Source organism: Populus alba, chromosome 12 (assembly GCF_005239225.2).
Source record: "Populus alba chromosome 12, ASM523922v2, whole genome shotgun sequence".
Classification (NCBI taxonomy): Eukaryota; Viridiplantae; Streptophyta; class Magnoliopsida; order Malpighiales; family Salicaceae; genus Populus; species Populus alba.
The window spans coordinates 466208-483915 of record NC_133295.1 but is presented as its reverse complement, the minus strand read 5'-3'; the positions used below and the strand labels follow the sequence as shown (position 1 = coordinate 483915).

Sequence of the window (17708 nt, the reverse complement as noted above, 5' to 3'; positions counted from 1 at the left end):
GCCCGGTCACCTGATATTGAAACCGTTTCTTAGAAAAGCGTGGAGTTTTCTAAGAATTTTCAGATGGGCCGGTCACTCGTTTTTTAGACCGTTTCTTAGAAAAGCGTGGAGTTTTCTAAGAATTTTAAAAGGGACCGGTTACCTGATATTGAAACCGTTTCTTAGAAAAGCGTGGAGTTTTCTAAGAATTTTAAGATGGGCCGATCACCTGATATTGAGACCATTTCTTAGAAAAGCGTGGAGTTTTCTAAGAATTTTAAGATGGGCCGGTCACCCTATTTTGAGACCATTTCTTAGAAAAGCGTGGAGTTTTCTAAGAATTTTAAGAGGGGCCGATGACCTGATATTGAAACTGTTTCTTAGAAAAGCGTGGAGTTTTCTAAGAATTTTAAAATGGGCCGGTCACTCGTTTTTTAGACCATTTCTTAGAAAAGCATGGAGTTTTCTAAGAATTTTAAAAGGGGCCGGTTACCTGATATTGAAACCGTTTCTTAAAAAAGCGTGGAGTTTTCTACGAATTTTAAGATGGGCCGGTCACCCAATATTGAGACCATTTTTTTAGAAAAGCGTGGAGTTTTCTAAGAATTTTAAGATGGGCAGATCACCCATTATTGAGATCATTTCTTAAAAAAACATGGAGTGTTTTCTAGAAATTTTAAGATAGGCAGATCACCTGATAGGGAGAACATTGTTTAAGAAAAGCACTGAGTTTTAGCTTGATCAGACAATTTATCTTTTCAACACTTACTACGCAAAGCACTTGACAAGTTTTGCTTCGTAAGCATTGTAAAGAGGGGGCATCTGTTGTTACCCAATTTCAGACCCCCACGTGCTGGAGAGGGTATATACCTCTTTTGAACAGAGTATAGGAGTTTAGCTCATGTTCGCTAAAAAAAATTTGACGTACACCTTTAATAGGTCCTACGGATCATTGTTCTTAGAGCAGATTCTCAGTCAGATTTGGATGCTCAACATTGTCGGATCAAGAACCTTTTTGACCAACTAGTTTACTGCCAGATTCTGTTCTCTAAAACATTTTTATCTCACTTCGACTCCTTCATCAAAGATGTAGTCCTATACGCTTAGATAAATTTGGGCTTTTGAATCGCTTGATTTCAATATCAGAAACTCAAAATATTCCTGTTGGAATATCTAACGTGAAGGTAGAGAATTCTGCTGCGAGAAGGATATTGACTCGAGTCTGCACTAAAAGAACTCTATTTTTGGCCTAGTTTTTGTGATTTTTGTTCTTATTTCATACTCTCGGTCATATCAGGATTCTCGGCATTCGTCAGTTTTTGAGTTAGACCTGGAGATCCCTTTTGACCCACTAGATTACTATCAGTTCCTGTTCTATAAAAAGATTTTATCTCACTTCGACGCCTTCATCAAAGCTGTAGTCCTATATGCGTAGAATAATTTTGGGTTTTGAATCACTTGATTCCGATATCAGAGGCTCAAGATGTTCCCGTTTGAATATCTAACGTGAAGGTAGAGAATGCTGCCGCGAGAAGGATATTGACCCGAGTCTGCACTAACAAAACTCTATTTTTGGCCTAGTTTTTGTGATTTTTGTTCTTATTTCAAACTCTCAGTCATATCAGGATTCTCGGCATTCGTCAGTTTTTGAGTTAGACCCGGAGATCCCTTTTGACCAACCACATTACTGCTAGATTTTGTTATGTAAAAAGATTTTATCTGACTTCGACTCCTTCATCAAAGTTGTAGTCCTAGATGCATAGAATAATTTTGGGTTTTGAATCACTTGATTCCGATATCAGAAGCTCAAGATATTCTCATTTGAATATATAACGTGAAGGCAGAAAATTCTGCAGCGGGAAAGATATAGCCCAAGTTCGCGGGGCTGATTCGAAGGAATTTTTTGGACCAAGGACTGAATCGAAAATTGTTAAAATGAGGGATTTAATTGAAGAAGGATATTGAAAGCTGGAGAGGGGGCTGGATCATCATAAATGACATGATTTTTTCCACACCGAAATAAGGAAAATGAGACTTTGCAGCTGCACCCTCCATCTGATTTCTTTCCTTTTTTCGCTGTCATCATGCCTGAATTTCGGAGCTGCAACCACGTTTTTTTGCTTGCCTCATTTCAAATGGAGCAGCTGGCCCTATGGAAGGAAAGAAAATAGCCACACCCTCCTCTAAAACTGGAAAGAAATCAGACGTAAAGCACTAGCATAAAATCAGAATATTGCAGCTTCCTTTTGCGTTTTTTTTACTGCAAATCAGTAGGGATTTATGTCTTAGGATTAATGCCTTGAATCCTGCCTAAATGGAGACATATTTAGACTATATATAAGCCCCTCTAATGACCTAACGGGGGCTGGAAAAAGAGAGTGGAAAGAGAGCAAAAATAGCAGAAAGAGAGCAGAAAAATAAAGGAAAAACGCAAGAGAGTGCAGAGAAAAAACGCAGAATAGATTTGTTGCAGTAAACCATTGCAGGAGACCCGCAGCTGTTGCAGTAAAACCATTTCAGCGAGACCTGCAGGTAAGTCCTAATTTTCTCCTCCTTTGCTGCCTTTAAATCGTTTGTATCTGTTTTGTTTTTTTGTTTTGCACATTCGTTTTCCATTTTAGACTGTATAATACCCGTTTGCTTTGTGTTGTTCCTACCGTGATTTTGAGTCTTGGATAGTTGACGATGTTAAGCTTTGGTTAGCCTTTGGTCATATGCAGTAGGATTTCGATTTAAAAATTTCAGTTTCAAAACTTTGGCTCCCTCATCCATACGTGCTTGGTCCTTTCCAATGTATAGAATTTTAAGTTGATTTGGCTTTGAAAGATTTTTGTTACGAATTTTTTTTAGTTTCTTGTAGTTCTTGTAATATGAATGATGGCTTGCTATTTTCCATTTTGGTGTTTTACGTTTAATTGTGATGCTATGTGTTTTCGATAAAAAAAAAATTTCTTGTGTGTTGCATACGGCCAATACCTAACATGTTTTTGAATTCCTTTTTTGATATATATATATATATATATATATATATATATATATTATATAATATTTGAAGTTTCGACAAAAGGTGTTTTCGCATGGATTTCGTAAACACAACAAAAAATTATTTTCTTGCATTTCTGGATTTTACAACATGTTTGTAAAACTCCAAAGGGTATTGGCCAATATTTCAAAAAATATAAAAAATCCTATTTTTGGGGGGAATTCATCTATTATTCACCGCTAATGTTTGGATAAAGAAATCCTTAAAGGATATGAATATCCAAAATATTATTGGGAGTAATAAATCCGCACGCATCCGTGAGAGAAACCTTGATTTCTAATCGAAGACATTTCAATTTTTTTTTTACTCCACGGTTTACGAGCCGTGAAAGTATAAAAATACTAAAAAATATAGGTTTTTTTTAGCGCCCTAGATTTCTATTTTTTTTTCTCCTCTTTGCGATTTACGAGTCGCAAGCTCTTGAAATACTAAGGGAAAAATGAGCTTTCGAAGCACATGGAATCTCCTTGGATTTCTATCCTAATAAATTTTATTTGAATCAAACCTAGGAAGAACTGATGGGATTAGAAAACACCAACACCATAGCAATTATAGAGCAAACCAAACACCAAGCAGCTTACCTTAGGTAGGGCGTACTAGGGGTGCTAATACCTTCCCTTTACGCAACCAGTCCCTTGCCTTAGAATCTCTGAAAGACCAGTTAGGGTTCCTAGTGACCATAATACTAGGTGGCGACTCCTTTATACAAAAACAAAAAGACCCTAAAATCATTCGAAAGTTGCCGCGAGGGTGCGACACAAAGAATGAGACCACTCTTTCCCTTTTCCACTCGGGCAGGTCACCCATCATAATGAAACCACACACACATTTTGTATTGGTTATGGGTAAAGGAATCGCCAGATGGGATTCCAGGTTAAAGGAGATCACTAGATGGGATCTTGGATGGATTTCCATGTTGATCAAACTAAAGTAAGAATTCAGAGGATCGCTGGATAAGGATCTCGAGATGACTAAGTTTTGATCATAGTTTTTGGGCTAAGGAGGATTGTTGTAAAAGACAAAGTTTCAGATCAATCAAGCTTCGACCAGATTAGTTTCGGGAGTTCCGTTTTGGGTTTATCTTTATAACACTCACTGCGCAAAACCCATGCTCCGTAAGTATTATAAAGAGGGGGCATCTGTTGTAACCCATTTTTAGGTCCCCATGAAAAATAAAATAAATAGCCAAAAGAGGTTAGAAAAATAACAAGAGGCAGAAGCGCTCAGAAAACAGTCAGAAAATTGGTCAAGGAATTTAAAAATACAAGGATTGAATTTTTGACAGTATTTTCTTGAAGAATGAAAGCCCTATTGAGAAGGAAAATTTGAATTTTGAGGAGAAAAGCCCAAATTTGGATGTTTATGGACTTAATTGGATTTTTATTTGAATTTATAAAGGATTTGATTGCAAGAAAAATTAATTTTTAAGTCAATTTGGGCTTTAATTAGAAGAAATTTAAGTTCTGGGGCCAAAATATATTTTTTAGGAATTTATTGGGTCAAATCAGGGGCTTAATTGCATAAATATTGAAGTTTAATGGCCAATTAGGGACTTAATTAAGAAAATCTGAAACCAGGGACCAAATTGGAAGAGGCGCGTAAATGGAGGGGTTGCAATTATTCGGTTCAGGGGCCTGATTGAAGAAATTGAAAGTTTATTAATCAATTGAGGGCTCAATTGCATAAATCAGAGGCCAAGGACCAAAGTGAAAAAGGCGGCCAACAAGAGGGGCGGGGATCGAATTTGGAGGGCTGATTTGAAGTTTGGCTCATTTAAATGAAACGGCGTGTTTTATCCAAAACGACGCCGTTTCATATATATATAAAAAAAAAAAAAAAAAGAGGAAGACCAGAACGGTGTCGTTTTGAACGACACTGTTCATCTTCCTCCTTCCCCCCGTTTGAACAGCAACAGAAGACAAAAACCATTTTCAAACCGTCCCGCCTCTCTCTCCTCGCCCCCACCACCACCGAACGCGTCAATGGCCGACCAGCCGTTGCGTGATTTACTCCCAAGGCGCACTAGCAAAAGGCATCGTTTTTTCCCCTATAAATAGGAAGGAAAACCGAAGAGAGAGAGGACCGAAAAATTGAAGAGGGGGAGAGACGACTGGAAAACAAAAAAAAACTGGGGAGGGAAGTTTTCTTAAACAGAACTGAGAAGAGAAGATAATGATCACGGGTTAAACGAACCGAGAAAGAAGGAACGAAAAAAAGAGAGGAGAAGGGAAGAGAACGAAAACTCTCTCTCTCCGCCGCTTGGAAACAGCCGCAGCGCCACCGCCCGGAGCCGCCGTCCACGAGCCACGCCACCGCAGCACCGCCAGTGACCGTCTCCTCCACTCCAGGTAAAATTTCTTCTTCCCCCTTCGTTTTTGTTGCAGGCGTTGCCTCCTGCATGCAGGAGGCGGGGGGAAGAAAATTAATTCTTCCCCGCTGGGCGAGGGTGTTGGGGCCAGCCCGATGATGGCCCAACCTTGCAAGTCTGGGCCGGTCCTGGCCCAGACTGTAGAAGTTTTGTCGGGCCGATTTCGGCCCAAATCCATTTTGGGCCGAGGTCGGCCCGACCCTTTATTGTTTTGGGCTGAGCCTGGCCCATTTATTTGGGCCGGCCCAGCCCCATAATATAATATATTATATATTATTATTATAAATTATAATATATGTGTGTATATATGTTATATATATATATATATATATATAATTTATATTAAAAAAAATATATTTTGAAAAATCTTAAAAAATATGGTTGATTTTCTTGCATATTTTTGTCAAAATGGTTTAATGTTGGTTTGTATGTTTATACCATAAAGATACAAAACCAGTGTTAAAAAAAAAAATACCTGGTTTTCGTCAAAAACATCAAAGATTTTCAGAATAAAAAATGTTTTTTGCTTTCAAAAAAAAAATATTCTAAAAAGTCCCTAAAAATGTTGTTGATTTTTCTGCATATTTTTATTAAAGTGGATTAATATTGGGTTGTATTTTTTACCGTAAGGATACAAGCTCAGTATTAAAATACCCGATTTTCGTCAAAGCATAAAAAAAAATTGTTTACAAAAAAAAATGTGTTTTCTTGCGTGTTGCATACGGCCAATACTCTAACATGTTTTGAATGTTCTTTTTATAAAAAAATATAATGGAAGCTTCGAAAGTGTGTTTTCGCATAGATTTCTTAAACACAAATTATTTTCTTGCATTTCTGGATTTTACAACATGTTTGTAAAACTCCAAAGGGTATTGGCCAATATTCCAAAAAAACTATAAAAATCTTATTTTTGGGGAGAAAATTTATTTATTATTCACCGCTAATGTTTGGATAAAGAAATCCTTAGAAGGATGAATATCCAAAATATTATTGGGAGTAATAAATCCGCAAACATTCTTGAAAGAAGCCTTGATTATAATCAAGGACATTTCAAAATTTTAATTTTTTTATTCCACGATTTTTGAGTCGCAAACTCTTGAAATACTAAGGGAAAAATGAGCTTTCAAAGCACATGGAATCTCCTTAGATTTCTATCCAAAATCAATTAACGAGCCTAGAAAATACCAACACCATAGCAATTATAGAGCAAACCAAACACCAAGCAGCTTACCTTAGGTAGGGCGTACTAGGGGTGCTAATATCTTCCCTTTACTCAACCAGTCCCTTGCCTTAGAATCTCTGAAAGACCAGTTAGGGTTCCTAGTGATCAAAATACTAGGTGGCGACTCTAAAGAACCAAATCAGCAAAACAAAACAAAACGAAAGTCACCAGTCAAATGTCGCAAAACAAAATTTTTTTTTGTTATAAATTTTATATTTTGTGGGGTGCGACAATGGTAAGGCCCTTGACATATCCCATGTTGGACATACTACTTTATATTCCCCAAAACGCTTGTTTACATTAACTAATGTTCTTCGTGTGCCTCACATTACCAAACCGTTGTTATCTGTTCAGAAATTCTATCGTGATAATCATGTTTATTTTGAATTTCACGATTCTGTGTTTTATGTGAAGGATCTCGTCACCAAGGAAGTTCTTCTTTCCGGTCGGAGTCATGATGGTCTTTATGTTCTCTCTAAGTCCTCGGCTACATCAGTTCCTCAAGCTTTTTGGTCTACTTGCATTTCCGCGACTGCCGACTTGTGGCATCGTCGTTTAGGTCATCCAACTCCTCGCATTATAAATTTGTTAGTTTTCGATAATAAAATTATTTGTACGTCTAGACGATCTTTTACTCAATGTCAAGCATGTCCTTTAGGCAAGTCATCCCGTTTGTCATTACGACCGACGGGTCACAAAACTTCTACCCCACTTGAATTAATTTTTAGTGATGTTTGGGGCCCTTCTCCAATGTTTTCTTCTGATGGTTTTCGTTATTTTGTTATCTTTGTTGATGCGCACACTAAATATATCTGGTATTATCCGCTTGTTACGAAATCTGATGTATTTTCCACGTTTCAACGTTTTCAGACACTTGTTGAGCGTCAGTTTTCTTTTAAAATTAAATCTATTCAAACTGATTGGGGTGGTGAATATCGCAAATTAAATAAATTCTTTCAAACAATTGGTATTCATCATCGATTAATTTGTCCTCATACTCATGAACAAAATGGCACAGTTGAACGTCGTCATAGACATATTGTCGAAACTGGCCTAACCCTTTTAGGCCAATGTAATGCCCCATTGCGTTTTTGGAAATATGCTATGGAATCATTGGTATATCTTATTCATTGCATGCCTACTCATGTTCTTCAAAATAAATCTCCTTTTGCGTGTCTGTTTCATCGCACTCCTGATTATAACTTTCTACGTAAATTTGGGTGTCTTTGTTTTCCATTTTTACGTCCATATCATGCTCATAAATTAGATTTTTGGTCTTCTCCTTGTGTGTTTTTAGGCTATAGCTCGTCTCATCTTGGTTATCGGTGTCTTGATTTAGAGTCTGGTCGTGTCTATGTCTCCCGTCATGTTTGTTTTCATGAATGTGTCTTTCCTTTTAAAAAGTCTGAATAGGTAACAACACCCCCGGTTCCCCCCACTCCACCTACCTATCTTCCATCATTGCATCCCCCTTCCTGTTTTCAGCCTCTTCCTTCCCAAATCGGCAAAACACACAACCCACCTTTGCCCTTTGCCGCACCTCACCAGCTTGCTCCCTTACCCGTTGATTCAGCCGACCCTGCCTCACCACCCCACACAGCCATACTGTCACCACGTGCTTGTCTTTCCAATGATTATTGTGCAGGAACAGGTTCTGAATTGCAGGATTCAATAGCGGCACAACCCAGCACCTCCCCGGCTTCACCTCCTGGTCTGCAACTTTGTGTTGATCTCTCCTCTTATCCTCTTCAGCACATTCCAGGTACAGGTACTGCTACTCCATGTCTAGCTGCTCCTAAACACCCCATGGTTCTTCGTCCGAGACAGTCCAAGACAACGCTGATCACCACCACGGCAGCCACATCTGCTGCCTCCTTCAATCGGGTAACTTCTCCTCCCTCGCATGAGCCACTTATTTTTCCTGATGCTAATAGATATGAGGCGTGGCATAATGCTATGCGAGAGGAAATTCAGACCTTACGCACAAACAGAACATGGACTTTAGTGTCGTTTCATCCGTTCATGAATGTTGTTGGTAGCCGATGGGTCTACAAAATTAAACGCAGATTTGATGGTAGCATTGAGAGGTATAAGGCGCGCCTGGTTGCTAGGGGCTTCACTCAGCAAGAAGGTATTGATTACTCAAAAACTTTTAGTCCTGTTATCAAACAGGCAACAGTACGCTTAGTGTTCTCCATTGCAGTTTCGAGTGGTTGGAAAATTCATCAGCTTGACATTCATAATGCATTTCTAAATGGAGTCCTTGATGAAGAGGTTTACATGAAACAACCTCCAGGTTTTGTTGATTCTGCACTCCCAGGTCATGTATGTCGATTGCATAAATCTCTATATGGGTTAAAACAGGCTCTGTGGGCTTGGTACACTTGTCTGAATGACTTCTTATTATCCATTGGTTTTCGTGCTTCTAAAGTGGATACCTCATTATTTATCTTCTTGGTTGGTAGCGATATTTGTTATCTTTTGGTTTATGTTGATGATATTCTACTTACGGGTAATAATGGAATTCTGCTACAACGCCTCATTCAGCTACTGAGCTCAGAATTTAAACTTCGGGATTTGGGTGATGTTCATTATTTCTTGGGTATTGAAGTGCAGTGTACTGGTCTGGGACTTATGCTTTGCCAACATAAATATACACTTGATATCCTCACACGAGCTGGTATGTTATCCTGTAAACCAGTTGATACTCCTATTTCGGCATCCAAAGCCACCATTATGTCGGATCCATTGTTTTCTGATGCTACTCGTTTTCGGCAACTTGTTGGTGCTCTCCAATATCTCACTTTCACACGCCCGGATATTTGCTTTGTTGTTAACCGGGTCTGTCAATTTATGCATGCTCCTACATAATCTCATTGGGCAGCCATGAAACGCATCTTGCGTTATCTTCGTGGTATGGCATCACATGGTTTACATATTACTCGCAGCTCTTCTTTTGCTTTACACGGTTTTACAGATGCAAATTGGACAGGTAGTATTGAGGATAGAAAGTCTACAGGTGGTTATCTTGTGTTCTTTGGTCAGACGCCGATTTCGTGGAAATCGAGTAAGCAACGCACTGTTGCTCGTTCTTCGATGGAAGCTGAGTACAAAGCCTTAGCCGATGGCACGGCTGAAGTTATCTGGCTTCAATACTTGTTAACGAATCTTCAGATTCCGACTCCTTCTGCCCCTATTATCTGGTGTGACAACCTTGGTGCCACGTATTTGTCCGCAAACCCTATATTTCATGCTCGCACAAAACATATTGAAATTGATTATCATTTTGTCCGAGATAGAGTTGCGAAGAAGGAGATTCAGATTCGTTTTATTTCCACTCAGGATCAACTTGTCGATGTCTTCACTAAGCCACTTCCTGCTTCTTCGTTTACTGCTTTTAGATTCAAGCTTCAGGTTGATCCTCCACCCTCAGCTTGAGGGGGCGTATTATAGAATGTAACTATATAGGAAATATTGTAGTCATATTCTTATGTGGTAATCTCCACCTTTACTATTGTATATTGCCCTACTCATATATATAGAAAGGGTTGGCTAACTATTAGGTTAAGACTCCTAATTATTCTTAACTATTGTTGATTTCCAGCAAGATCTAGAATGGTGTGCAGCTGAAATGTGGACTAAATTAAGGATTCCTTGCTGATTTCTCGAGTGGGTCTAAACTCCATATGAATGGCTGTTCTTTTAGCAAATTTTCATAGACTTGCTGCACATCACTCGCATAGACTTGATCTCAACAAAAATGTTAATTTTGGAAATTAATTAATATTGCCGTGTTTCCAACACTGTTGTTTAGTCATCAAGTAATTAAAGGAGCAGATATTGCCTTGCGAGGAAATATTCACAATTGAATAATTCAACCCTCAATTCCATATTCAGCACCACGTGAAGACTGGACAATATCCATACATCCAAGTTCCGATCGACGACTTGGAGGCAACGGACAGATCACAAAATAAAGTGTTGACGACCAATCCCACAGCATCTAATTGAGTGGGTTGACTATTCAATAAAGCTATTGCCAGAACGTGTTGACTGTAGACTGGATTGAAGTGGACATAAGAAGGTGAGGATATGACTCTTTAACTCTGCATGCCCCCTTGCTTAAGCTGTGAGTAAACTACGATTTTGTGGCTTGAATTTCTCGGAAATTATATTTTAGTGGGCAAAGCAATCTTCGCATAAATCTTTTTTATATATATATATCTTATTATAAATATTTCATAATTAACTATCTTATGTTTTTAATTAACATGAATGTCGGCACCTCAATTTATTAACACTTGTATTAGTGAATTAAGTCCTCGCGTGAAATATTCACTGACTTTGATTATCATTTTGTTTTCAATTATGTATACATGATTCCATAGTTTAAATTATTTTTTTTATTTATAATAGAAAAAGGAAAAATCAAAGTATATCAATTCAAGGAATGAAAAGACTTTTGGATCGTGAGAAACGTTATATTAGTGCGAAGTCATTGGTGCCAAGAACAACAATTCAGTTTGCGCAATTTGAAGTCAACAGGGAATCAAGTTGATAGGAACCTTACATATTGCATATTTCCATCGATTTTTATTCTTACTTTATTTTTTTAATTATTAAATCCTGAAAAAGGTATTTTAATACTAACAATTATGTGCTCATGAACAAATTAGTCTTTCTTTGCTCCGATTCTCTTTCAGCTAAGGAAACTTGTTTAGTGCTTCAACCAGTGACTTTGATTTCGTCTATAAATACTACTAATAATGCCTTTCTTTTCTTCTCATCTTAAATTCCCAGTTAATTATACTATGAATCCTGTAAGGCCAGCCAGCATGGGGTTTTCACCACTGTCCCTCTCTCAATCTCTCTCCTTCATTCTGTTTCTCTTCCATTTCCACTCAACAATTTCATCTCCACTCTCCTCAAATTACTCTTCTTCTTCTTCTCTTTTGTGTGCTCATCACCAATCTCTTTCTCTCCTTCAATCCAAACAATCCTTCTCCATTCAAAATAGTTCAGCTTTTTTGGAGTACTATTGTCCACATCCCTTTCCAAAAACAGAGTCATGGAAAGAGGGTACAGACTGCTGCTTGTGGGATGGCGTCACTTGTGACCTGAAAACCGGGCATGTCATTGCACTGGACCTCTCTTGCAGCATGCTTTACGGCGCCCTCCTTCCCAATAATTCTCTCTTCTCTCTCCATCATCTTCAACAGCTCGACCTCTCCTTCAATGATTTCAACACCTCCCATATTTCTTCTCGATTTGGCCAGTTCTCCAATCTAACACATCTTAACCTGAGTGGTTCAGATCTTGCAGGCCAAGTCCCGTCAGAAATCTCTCACCTCTCCAAAATGGTTTCTCTTGATCTCTCTTGGAACTACGATCTTGTGAGTCTAGAAGCAATTTCTTTTGACAAGCTTTCTTTTGACGAGCTTGTTCGAAACCTAACCAAGCTTAGAGAACTCGATTTGAGTGGGTTAAACATGTCACTAGTTGTTCCCAATTCCTTGATGAATCTGTCTTCTTCTCTGTCATCACTCAAACTCGATGACTGTGGATTGCAAGGAAAACTCCCATCCTCAATGGGGAAATTTAAGCACCTGCAGTACTTGGATCTTGGATGGAACAATCTTAGTGGTCCAATTCCATATGATATTGATCAACTCACTGAGTTGGTTTCCCTTGATCTCTCTATAAACTTCTATCCAAGTCTAGAACCAATTTCTTTTGACAAGCTTGTTCAAAACCTAACCAAGCTAAGAGATCTCAATTTGGGCCACGTAAATATGTCTTTGGTTGCACCTAATTCCTTGACGAATCTGTCCTCTTCTTTGTCATCTCTTTACCTTTTGGATTGTGGATTGCAGGGGGAATTCCCGGGTAACATCTTTCTCCATCCAAACCTTGAATCATTGTATCTGTCACACAACGAAGGCCTCACTGGCTCTTTTCCTTCGTCCAATTTGAGTAATGTCCTCTCTCGGTTGGGTCTTTCTAATACAAGAATTTCAGTTTATTTAGAAAACGATTTAATCAATAATCTAAAGTCATTAGAATATATGTTTCTTCGTAATTGTAACATTACAAAGTCAGATCTAGCCCTATTAGGTAATCTCACACAGCTTACTTTTTTAGACCTCTCAAGTAACAATTTTATAGGTGAGATCCCATCATCACTTGGAAACCTTGTACATCTCCGTTGCTTGCATCTTAGTTCCAATAAATTTAGAGGTCAAGTTCCAGATTCTTTGGGTAGCCTAGTCAATCTTTTAGATTTAGATTTATCCAATAATCAACTAGTAGGCCCAATCCATTGTATATATATATCCAATAACTTGTTCAATGGAACAATACCATCCGTTTTGTTTGCTCTTCCTTCTTTATATTATCTTGACCTTCATGACAATAATCTCATAGGTAATATAAGTGAACTCCAACACTATTCATTGAGATTCCTTGATTTGAGCAATAACAACTTGCGTGGTCCAATCCCAAATTTGATTTTCAAACAAGAGAACTTGACAACCCTTATTCTTGCATCCAATAGTAATTTGACAGGTGAGATTTCTTCTTCTATTTGCAAGCTGAGATACCTTCAGGTCCTGGACTTGTCCAACAACAGCTTGAGTGGTTCTGTGCCACAATGTTTGGGGAACTTCAGCAGCATGCTCTCAGTATTGCATCTAGGCATGAACAATCTTCAAGGCACTATACCTTCAACATTTTCAAAGGATAATAGCTTGGAATATCTCAACCTCAATGGAAATGAATTAAAAGGGAAAATAGCACCGTCTATCATCAACTGCACAATGTTGGAAGTTATTGATCTTGGCAACAATAAGATTGAGGATACATTTCCCTACTTTCTAGAAATGCTTCCAAAGCTCCAAATTCTTGTCCTAAAATCCAATAAACTCCAAGGTTTTGTGAAGGGTTCGACTGCATATAATTCCTTCTCTAAATTACGGATTTTTGACATCTCTGACAACAATTTTAGTGGGCCATTGCCAACTGGGTATCTCAAAAGTCTTGAAGCAATGATGGCCTCGGATCAGAACATGACTTACATGAGTGCAACAAATTACATCGGCTATGTCTATTCCATAGAAATGACATGGAAAGGTGTAGAAATTGAGTTTACGAAGATCCGAAGTACTATCAGAGTACTTGATTTGTCAAATAACAATTTCACTGGAGAGATTCCAAAAGTGATAGGAAAGCTTAAAGCACTCCAACAGCTCAACCTTTCCCATAATTCCCTTACAAGTCATATCCAATCATCATTAGGAAATTTAACCAATTTGGAATCATTAGATCTATCTTCAAATTTGCTTACCGGAAGAATTCCAACGCAGCTGGGGGGTCTAACATTTCTTGCAATCCTAAACCTTTCACATAACCAACTCGAGGGGCCTATACCAAGTGGAGAGCAATTCAACACCTTTGATGCAAGCTCATTTGAAGGAAACATGGGTTTATGTGGATCTCAAGTACTAAAAAAATGTTACGGTGATGAGGCACCATCATTACTGCCATCAAGCTTTGATGAAGGAGATGATTCAACATTGTTTGGAGAAGGATTTGGATGGAAAGCTGTGACAATGGGGTATGGATGCGGGTTTGTGTTTGGAGTTGCAACGGGATACATTGTGTTTAGAACAAAAAAGCCTTCATGGTTTTTTAGGATAGTTGAAGATAAATGGGATCTCCAGAGCAAAAAAACAAAGAAGAATGCTGGCAGATATGGTGCTAGAAGAAACTAAATAATGCAATTCATATTTTCAAGTAAGTTTTACAAGCATTTGAGTTTTCAAATTTTATGTTCACAATTTATGTTAGGCTATGTTTTCTTTACTATTTCATTTGATCAGTCTTACCTGTCTAATTTTGCAGTACAATCAAGATATCAAGTGGATCAACAATTGGGTGGCAAATTCATAGTATTGGATTTTTTATTTTTATTTTTTTGTAGTTTACATAATTCAAGGTTAAATGTAAATTACTTCTATGAAAAAGAATTCATGCATGTAACAAGTTTGTGTTAACTATAAAATCATTATGTTTTGGGTCCTTTTTTTATGTCTCTATTTCCTTATTCGTGATCACTTAAATCAATCTCTGTTTCTGGTAGTATTTTGAAAGTTACAGAGTTATGAACAGATTGAAGCAACTCTTGTAAATTTAAAAGAACACTTGACTGACAGATTCTGTTATCACAACAGTAGCAATATTTGCAAGTAAAATATAGTAATTCTGGTAACTTGCAAGACATGAATAACTATTAAAAAGTGTGATAAAACCATCTCAACAGGTACAAACAATGTTCTAAAGCAATTTAGACCCACTCCAAATACTTTTGACTAAGGTGTTCGTATAATTAGAAATTTTAGTTTCCAAGAAACAAAAAGCTTCAATATCATTGGAACTAACATACTTTTGCGCCAGCCCCCCTTCTACAAAGACTGCCTAAATCTCTATAATTCTATGGTAGCATCTGCTTAAGATTAGAACAAAACTCATAAACTGGGCACCAGAGCAAGAACTTAGAGGGAGTCCAACCATACCTTCTATTTCGTATCAATCTGCCTCCGAATATGTTCAGCAACCAAACCATCATTCGTATCTCTATGAATCCCTAAAACCTTGCCAAGGTGATGTGTAGCTGCCACCTCTCGTGCAGAGCTATAGACTATTGTGGGATCCCACTTCAATTAGTATTAAATTCAAACTCCATTCTCCATTGTTCAATAAAGCTATTGCCAGAACGTGTTGACTGGATTGGATTGCAGTGAAAATCCAAAACATATGTTTTTTAATATATTCTCGTCATTTTAGCATTTTTAGCGTCGTCTAAAAAGGAATTTAATTTTTCAAACGCGTTCGAAAATGAAAAGTTGAGGGACTAGTTTGAAAACCTAGCAAAACTTTTCCTATAAATACCATGGTACACTGAATTTTTAAGGGGGGGCAGATTTGATACAGGGGGAGCAATTTTGAAATATTAGAAAAAATATAAAAAAACCCTAAACCACAAAAAAAACTAAAAATACCCAAAGACAGCCGCCTCCCCCGGGTTTGAATTTTTTTCTCCACACCAGATTCTAGTCTCTTCTTCCCCGGCCATTTTTGTTTCCCTTCTCCCCATTTCCCTACACAGACTGCCTCATTCCCCTATCTTTTTTGTCAAAAAACCAAGCAAACAACAGACAACTGCCGTTTCCCCCCTCCTGTGGTTTTCAGACCCTCTCACGGTCTCCGTCTCTCGGCCTCACCAGAGCCACCTCACGTTTGACTCCTGCTCCGGCCAGACCTCACAGATCGTCCCTCTCCATCAACGCTGGTCTCCCCCAAGCCACACAGCAGAACAGCCTCACCTCTACCGACCAGCGAACGGGCAGGGTTGTTCCCCATCGGCCTCTCTCTCTGGGTCAACGGACAAACCCAGCTCAGCCCCACGCCGGACAGAGACTAGAGTCATCCCCTTTCGCTCTCTCCTCTCGCTGGCCGCCTGCTTTTCCTCCCCCGATCTCTTCATCTCCATCGACAATGAAGTCGACCGAACAACAACTTCAACAACCATGGAGCAACTACCAAATCCAGCACCGGAGGAGGAGAGAACAGAAATGAGCAGATCCGAAACGGTGAAGAGAGAAAGAATAAAAACAGATCTGAAAACTAAGAAAAAATCGAGATCAACTGCTTTGTTTGCGTTTTTTGTGTGTTTGCAGGTGACGGTGGGTGTCACCGCCGGCGAGGAAAGGAAAAAGGAGGGAAGCTAAACCAGATCCCTCTGTTTCCAGTTACTTGTGGCGGCGCGTAAATCCACGCGCCGCCAGTGGTGGGGGCGCGTGAACCCACGCGCCGTCACTGTTCCAGTGGTGCAGAAGGGCTTCCCTGCAATTTTTGGAGTTTTAGGGACTATTTTGTAAATCTTATTGTAATTTTAATGTAATTTTTGCTTATTTGTTTTAAATTTGTATTTTGTGTATATGTGAATGTAAAAGGAAAAGAAAAGAAAAGAAAAATATAGTGAAAGTATGTGGGTGTTTGTATTTGTTTTATTTTTTTTATATATTTTTTAATGATAAAATTGCAAATATTAAAGAAGAATTTAATATTTTGATTGGATCACGATTAAGAATTATTAACTTACACGTAAGTTGTATTTCTAATATCCGATGAAAAGACAATTATTAAAACTTTTTTAACACGTCAAAGCCATGAAGCAGCTTACCTCAGGTAGGGTGCGTTAGGGGTGCTAATACCTCCCCTAATCACAACCAGTCCCTTACCCACGAATCTTTGACAAGACCAGTACATCCGGTTTCCTAGTAGCCTTCAATAAATTACTAGGTGGCGACTCCAACGAGCTGATTCAAGCAAACGCAAAACGACTACAAATCGCCAACCCGATGCCGTGGCGGGATTTTCCGACGTGCGACAACATAAATAAATAAATAAAATACAAACACACACACACACATCTCTTTTTATTATTATTTTTTTCCACATTTACATATTACAAATCATCAGATTTTTAAAATAAAACAAAAATTACATTAAACAAATCCAAAAATTACAAAAATAGCCCCAAAACTCCAGGAATTGCTGGGAACATCTTCTGGGATCCGACATAACAGTGGCGGCGCGTGGATCTCACGCACCACTGCCACTGGCGGCGTGTGGGTTCACGCGTCGCTACGAGGAAGAAGCTGGAAATGATGGGATCTAGCTCAACCTCTTCTCCCCTTCCTTTCCTCGCCGGTAGTGACCTGCAATAACAACAAAAAACACAACAAAGCAGTCAATTTTAGTTTCTCTCCTTTTTTTAGATCTATTCTCGGTCTTCCTTCTCCCTTCCGGTTCATTTCCCTCTGCTGGTGGCAGATCCGGCCGTTGGTTCATAGTCCAGATCTGCTACGTGGGGTTGAACCGATGAAGAAGAGTGGGGGATCGCTGAGTCTTCACAAGCTGGCAGCTGGTCCAGGAGAATGGGTTGTTGAGGCCGAGTGAGGAGAAAGCTGGGTCTCCTGGCTTATGGGTTGCTAGCGGTTTGAGACGGAGACACCGTTGCTGGGAGGAGGAGATGA

General features: G+C 38.7%; 1 protein-coding gene across 1 annotated transcript; it reads left to right on the top strand.

Moving 5' to 3' along the window:
• Positions 1–13079: 13079 nt before the first annotated feature.
• On the top strand, positions 13080–14689 carry LOC118058036 (receptor-like protein 9DC3). Its single transcript, XM_073412833.1, has 2 exons — positions 13080–14403; positions 14512–14689. Exon 1 carries the CDS (start codon positions 13284–13286, stop codon positions 14379–14381), a length of 1098 nt encoding a protein of 365 aa, XP_073268934.1. The 5' UTR covers positions 13080–13283; the 3' UTR covers positions 14382–14403; positions 14512–14689.
• The last annotated feature ends 3019 nt before the right edge of the window (positions 14690–17708 follow it).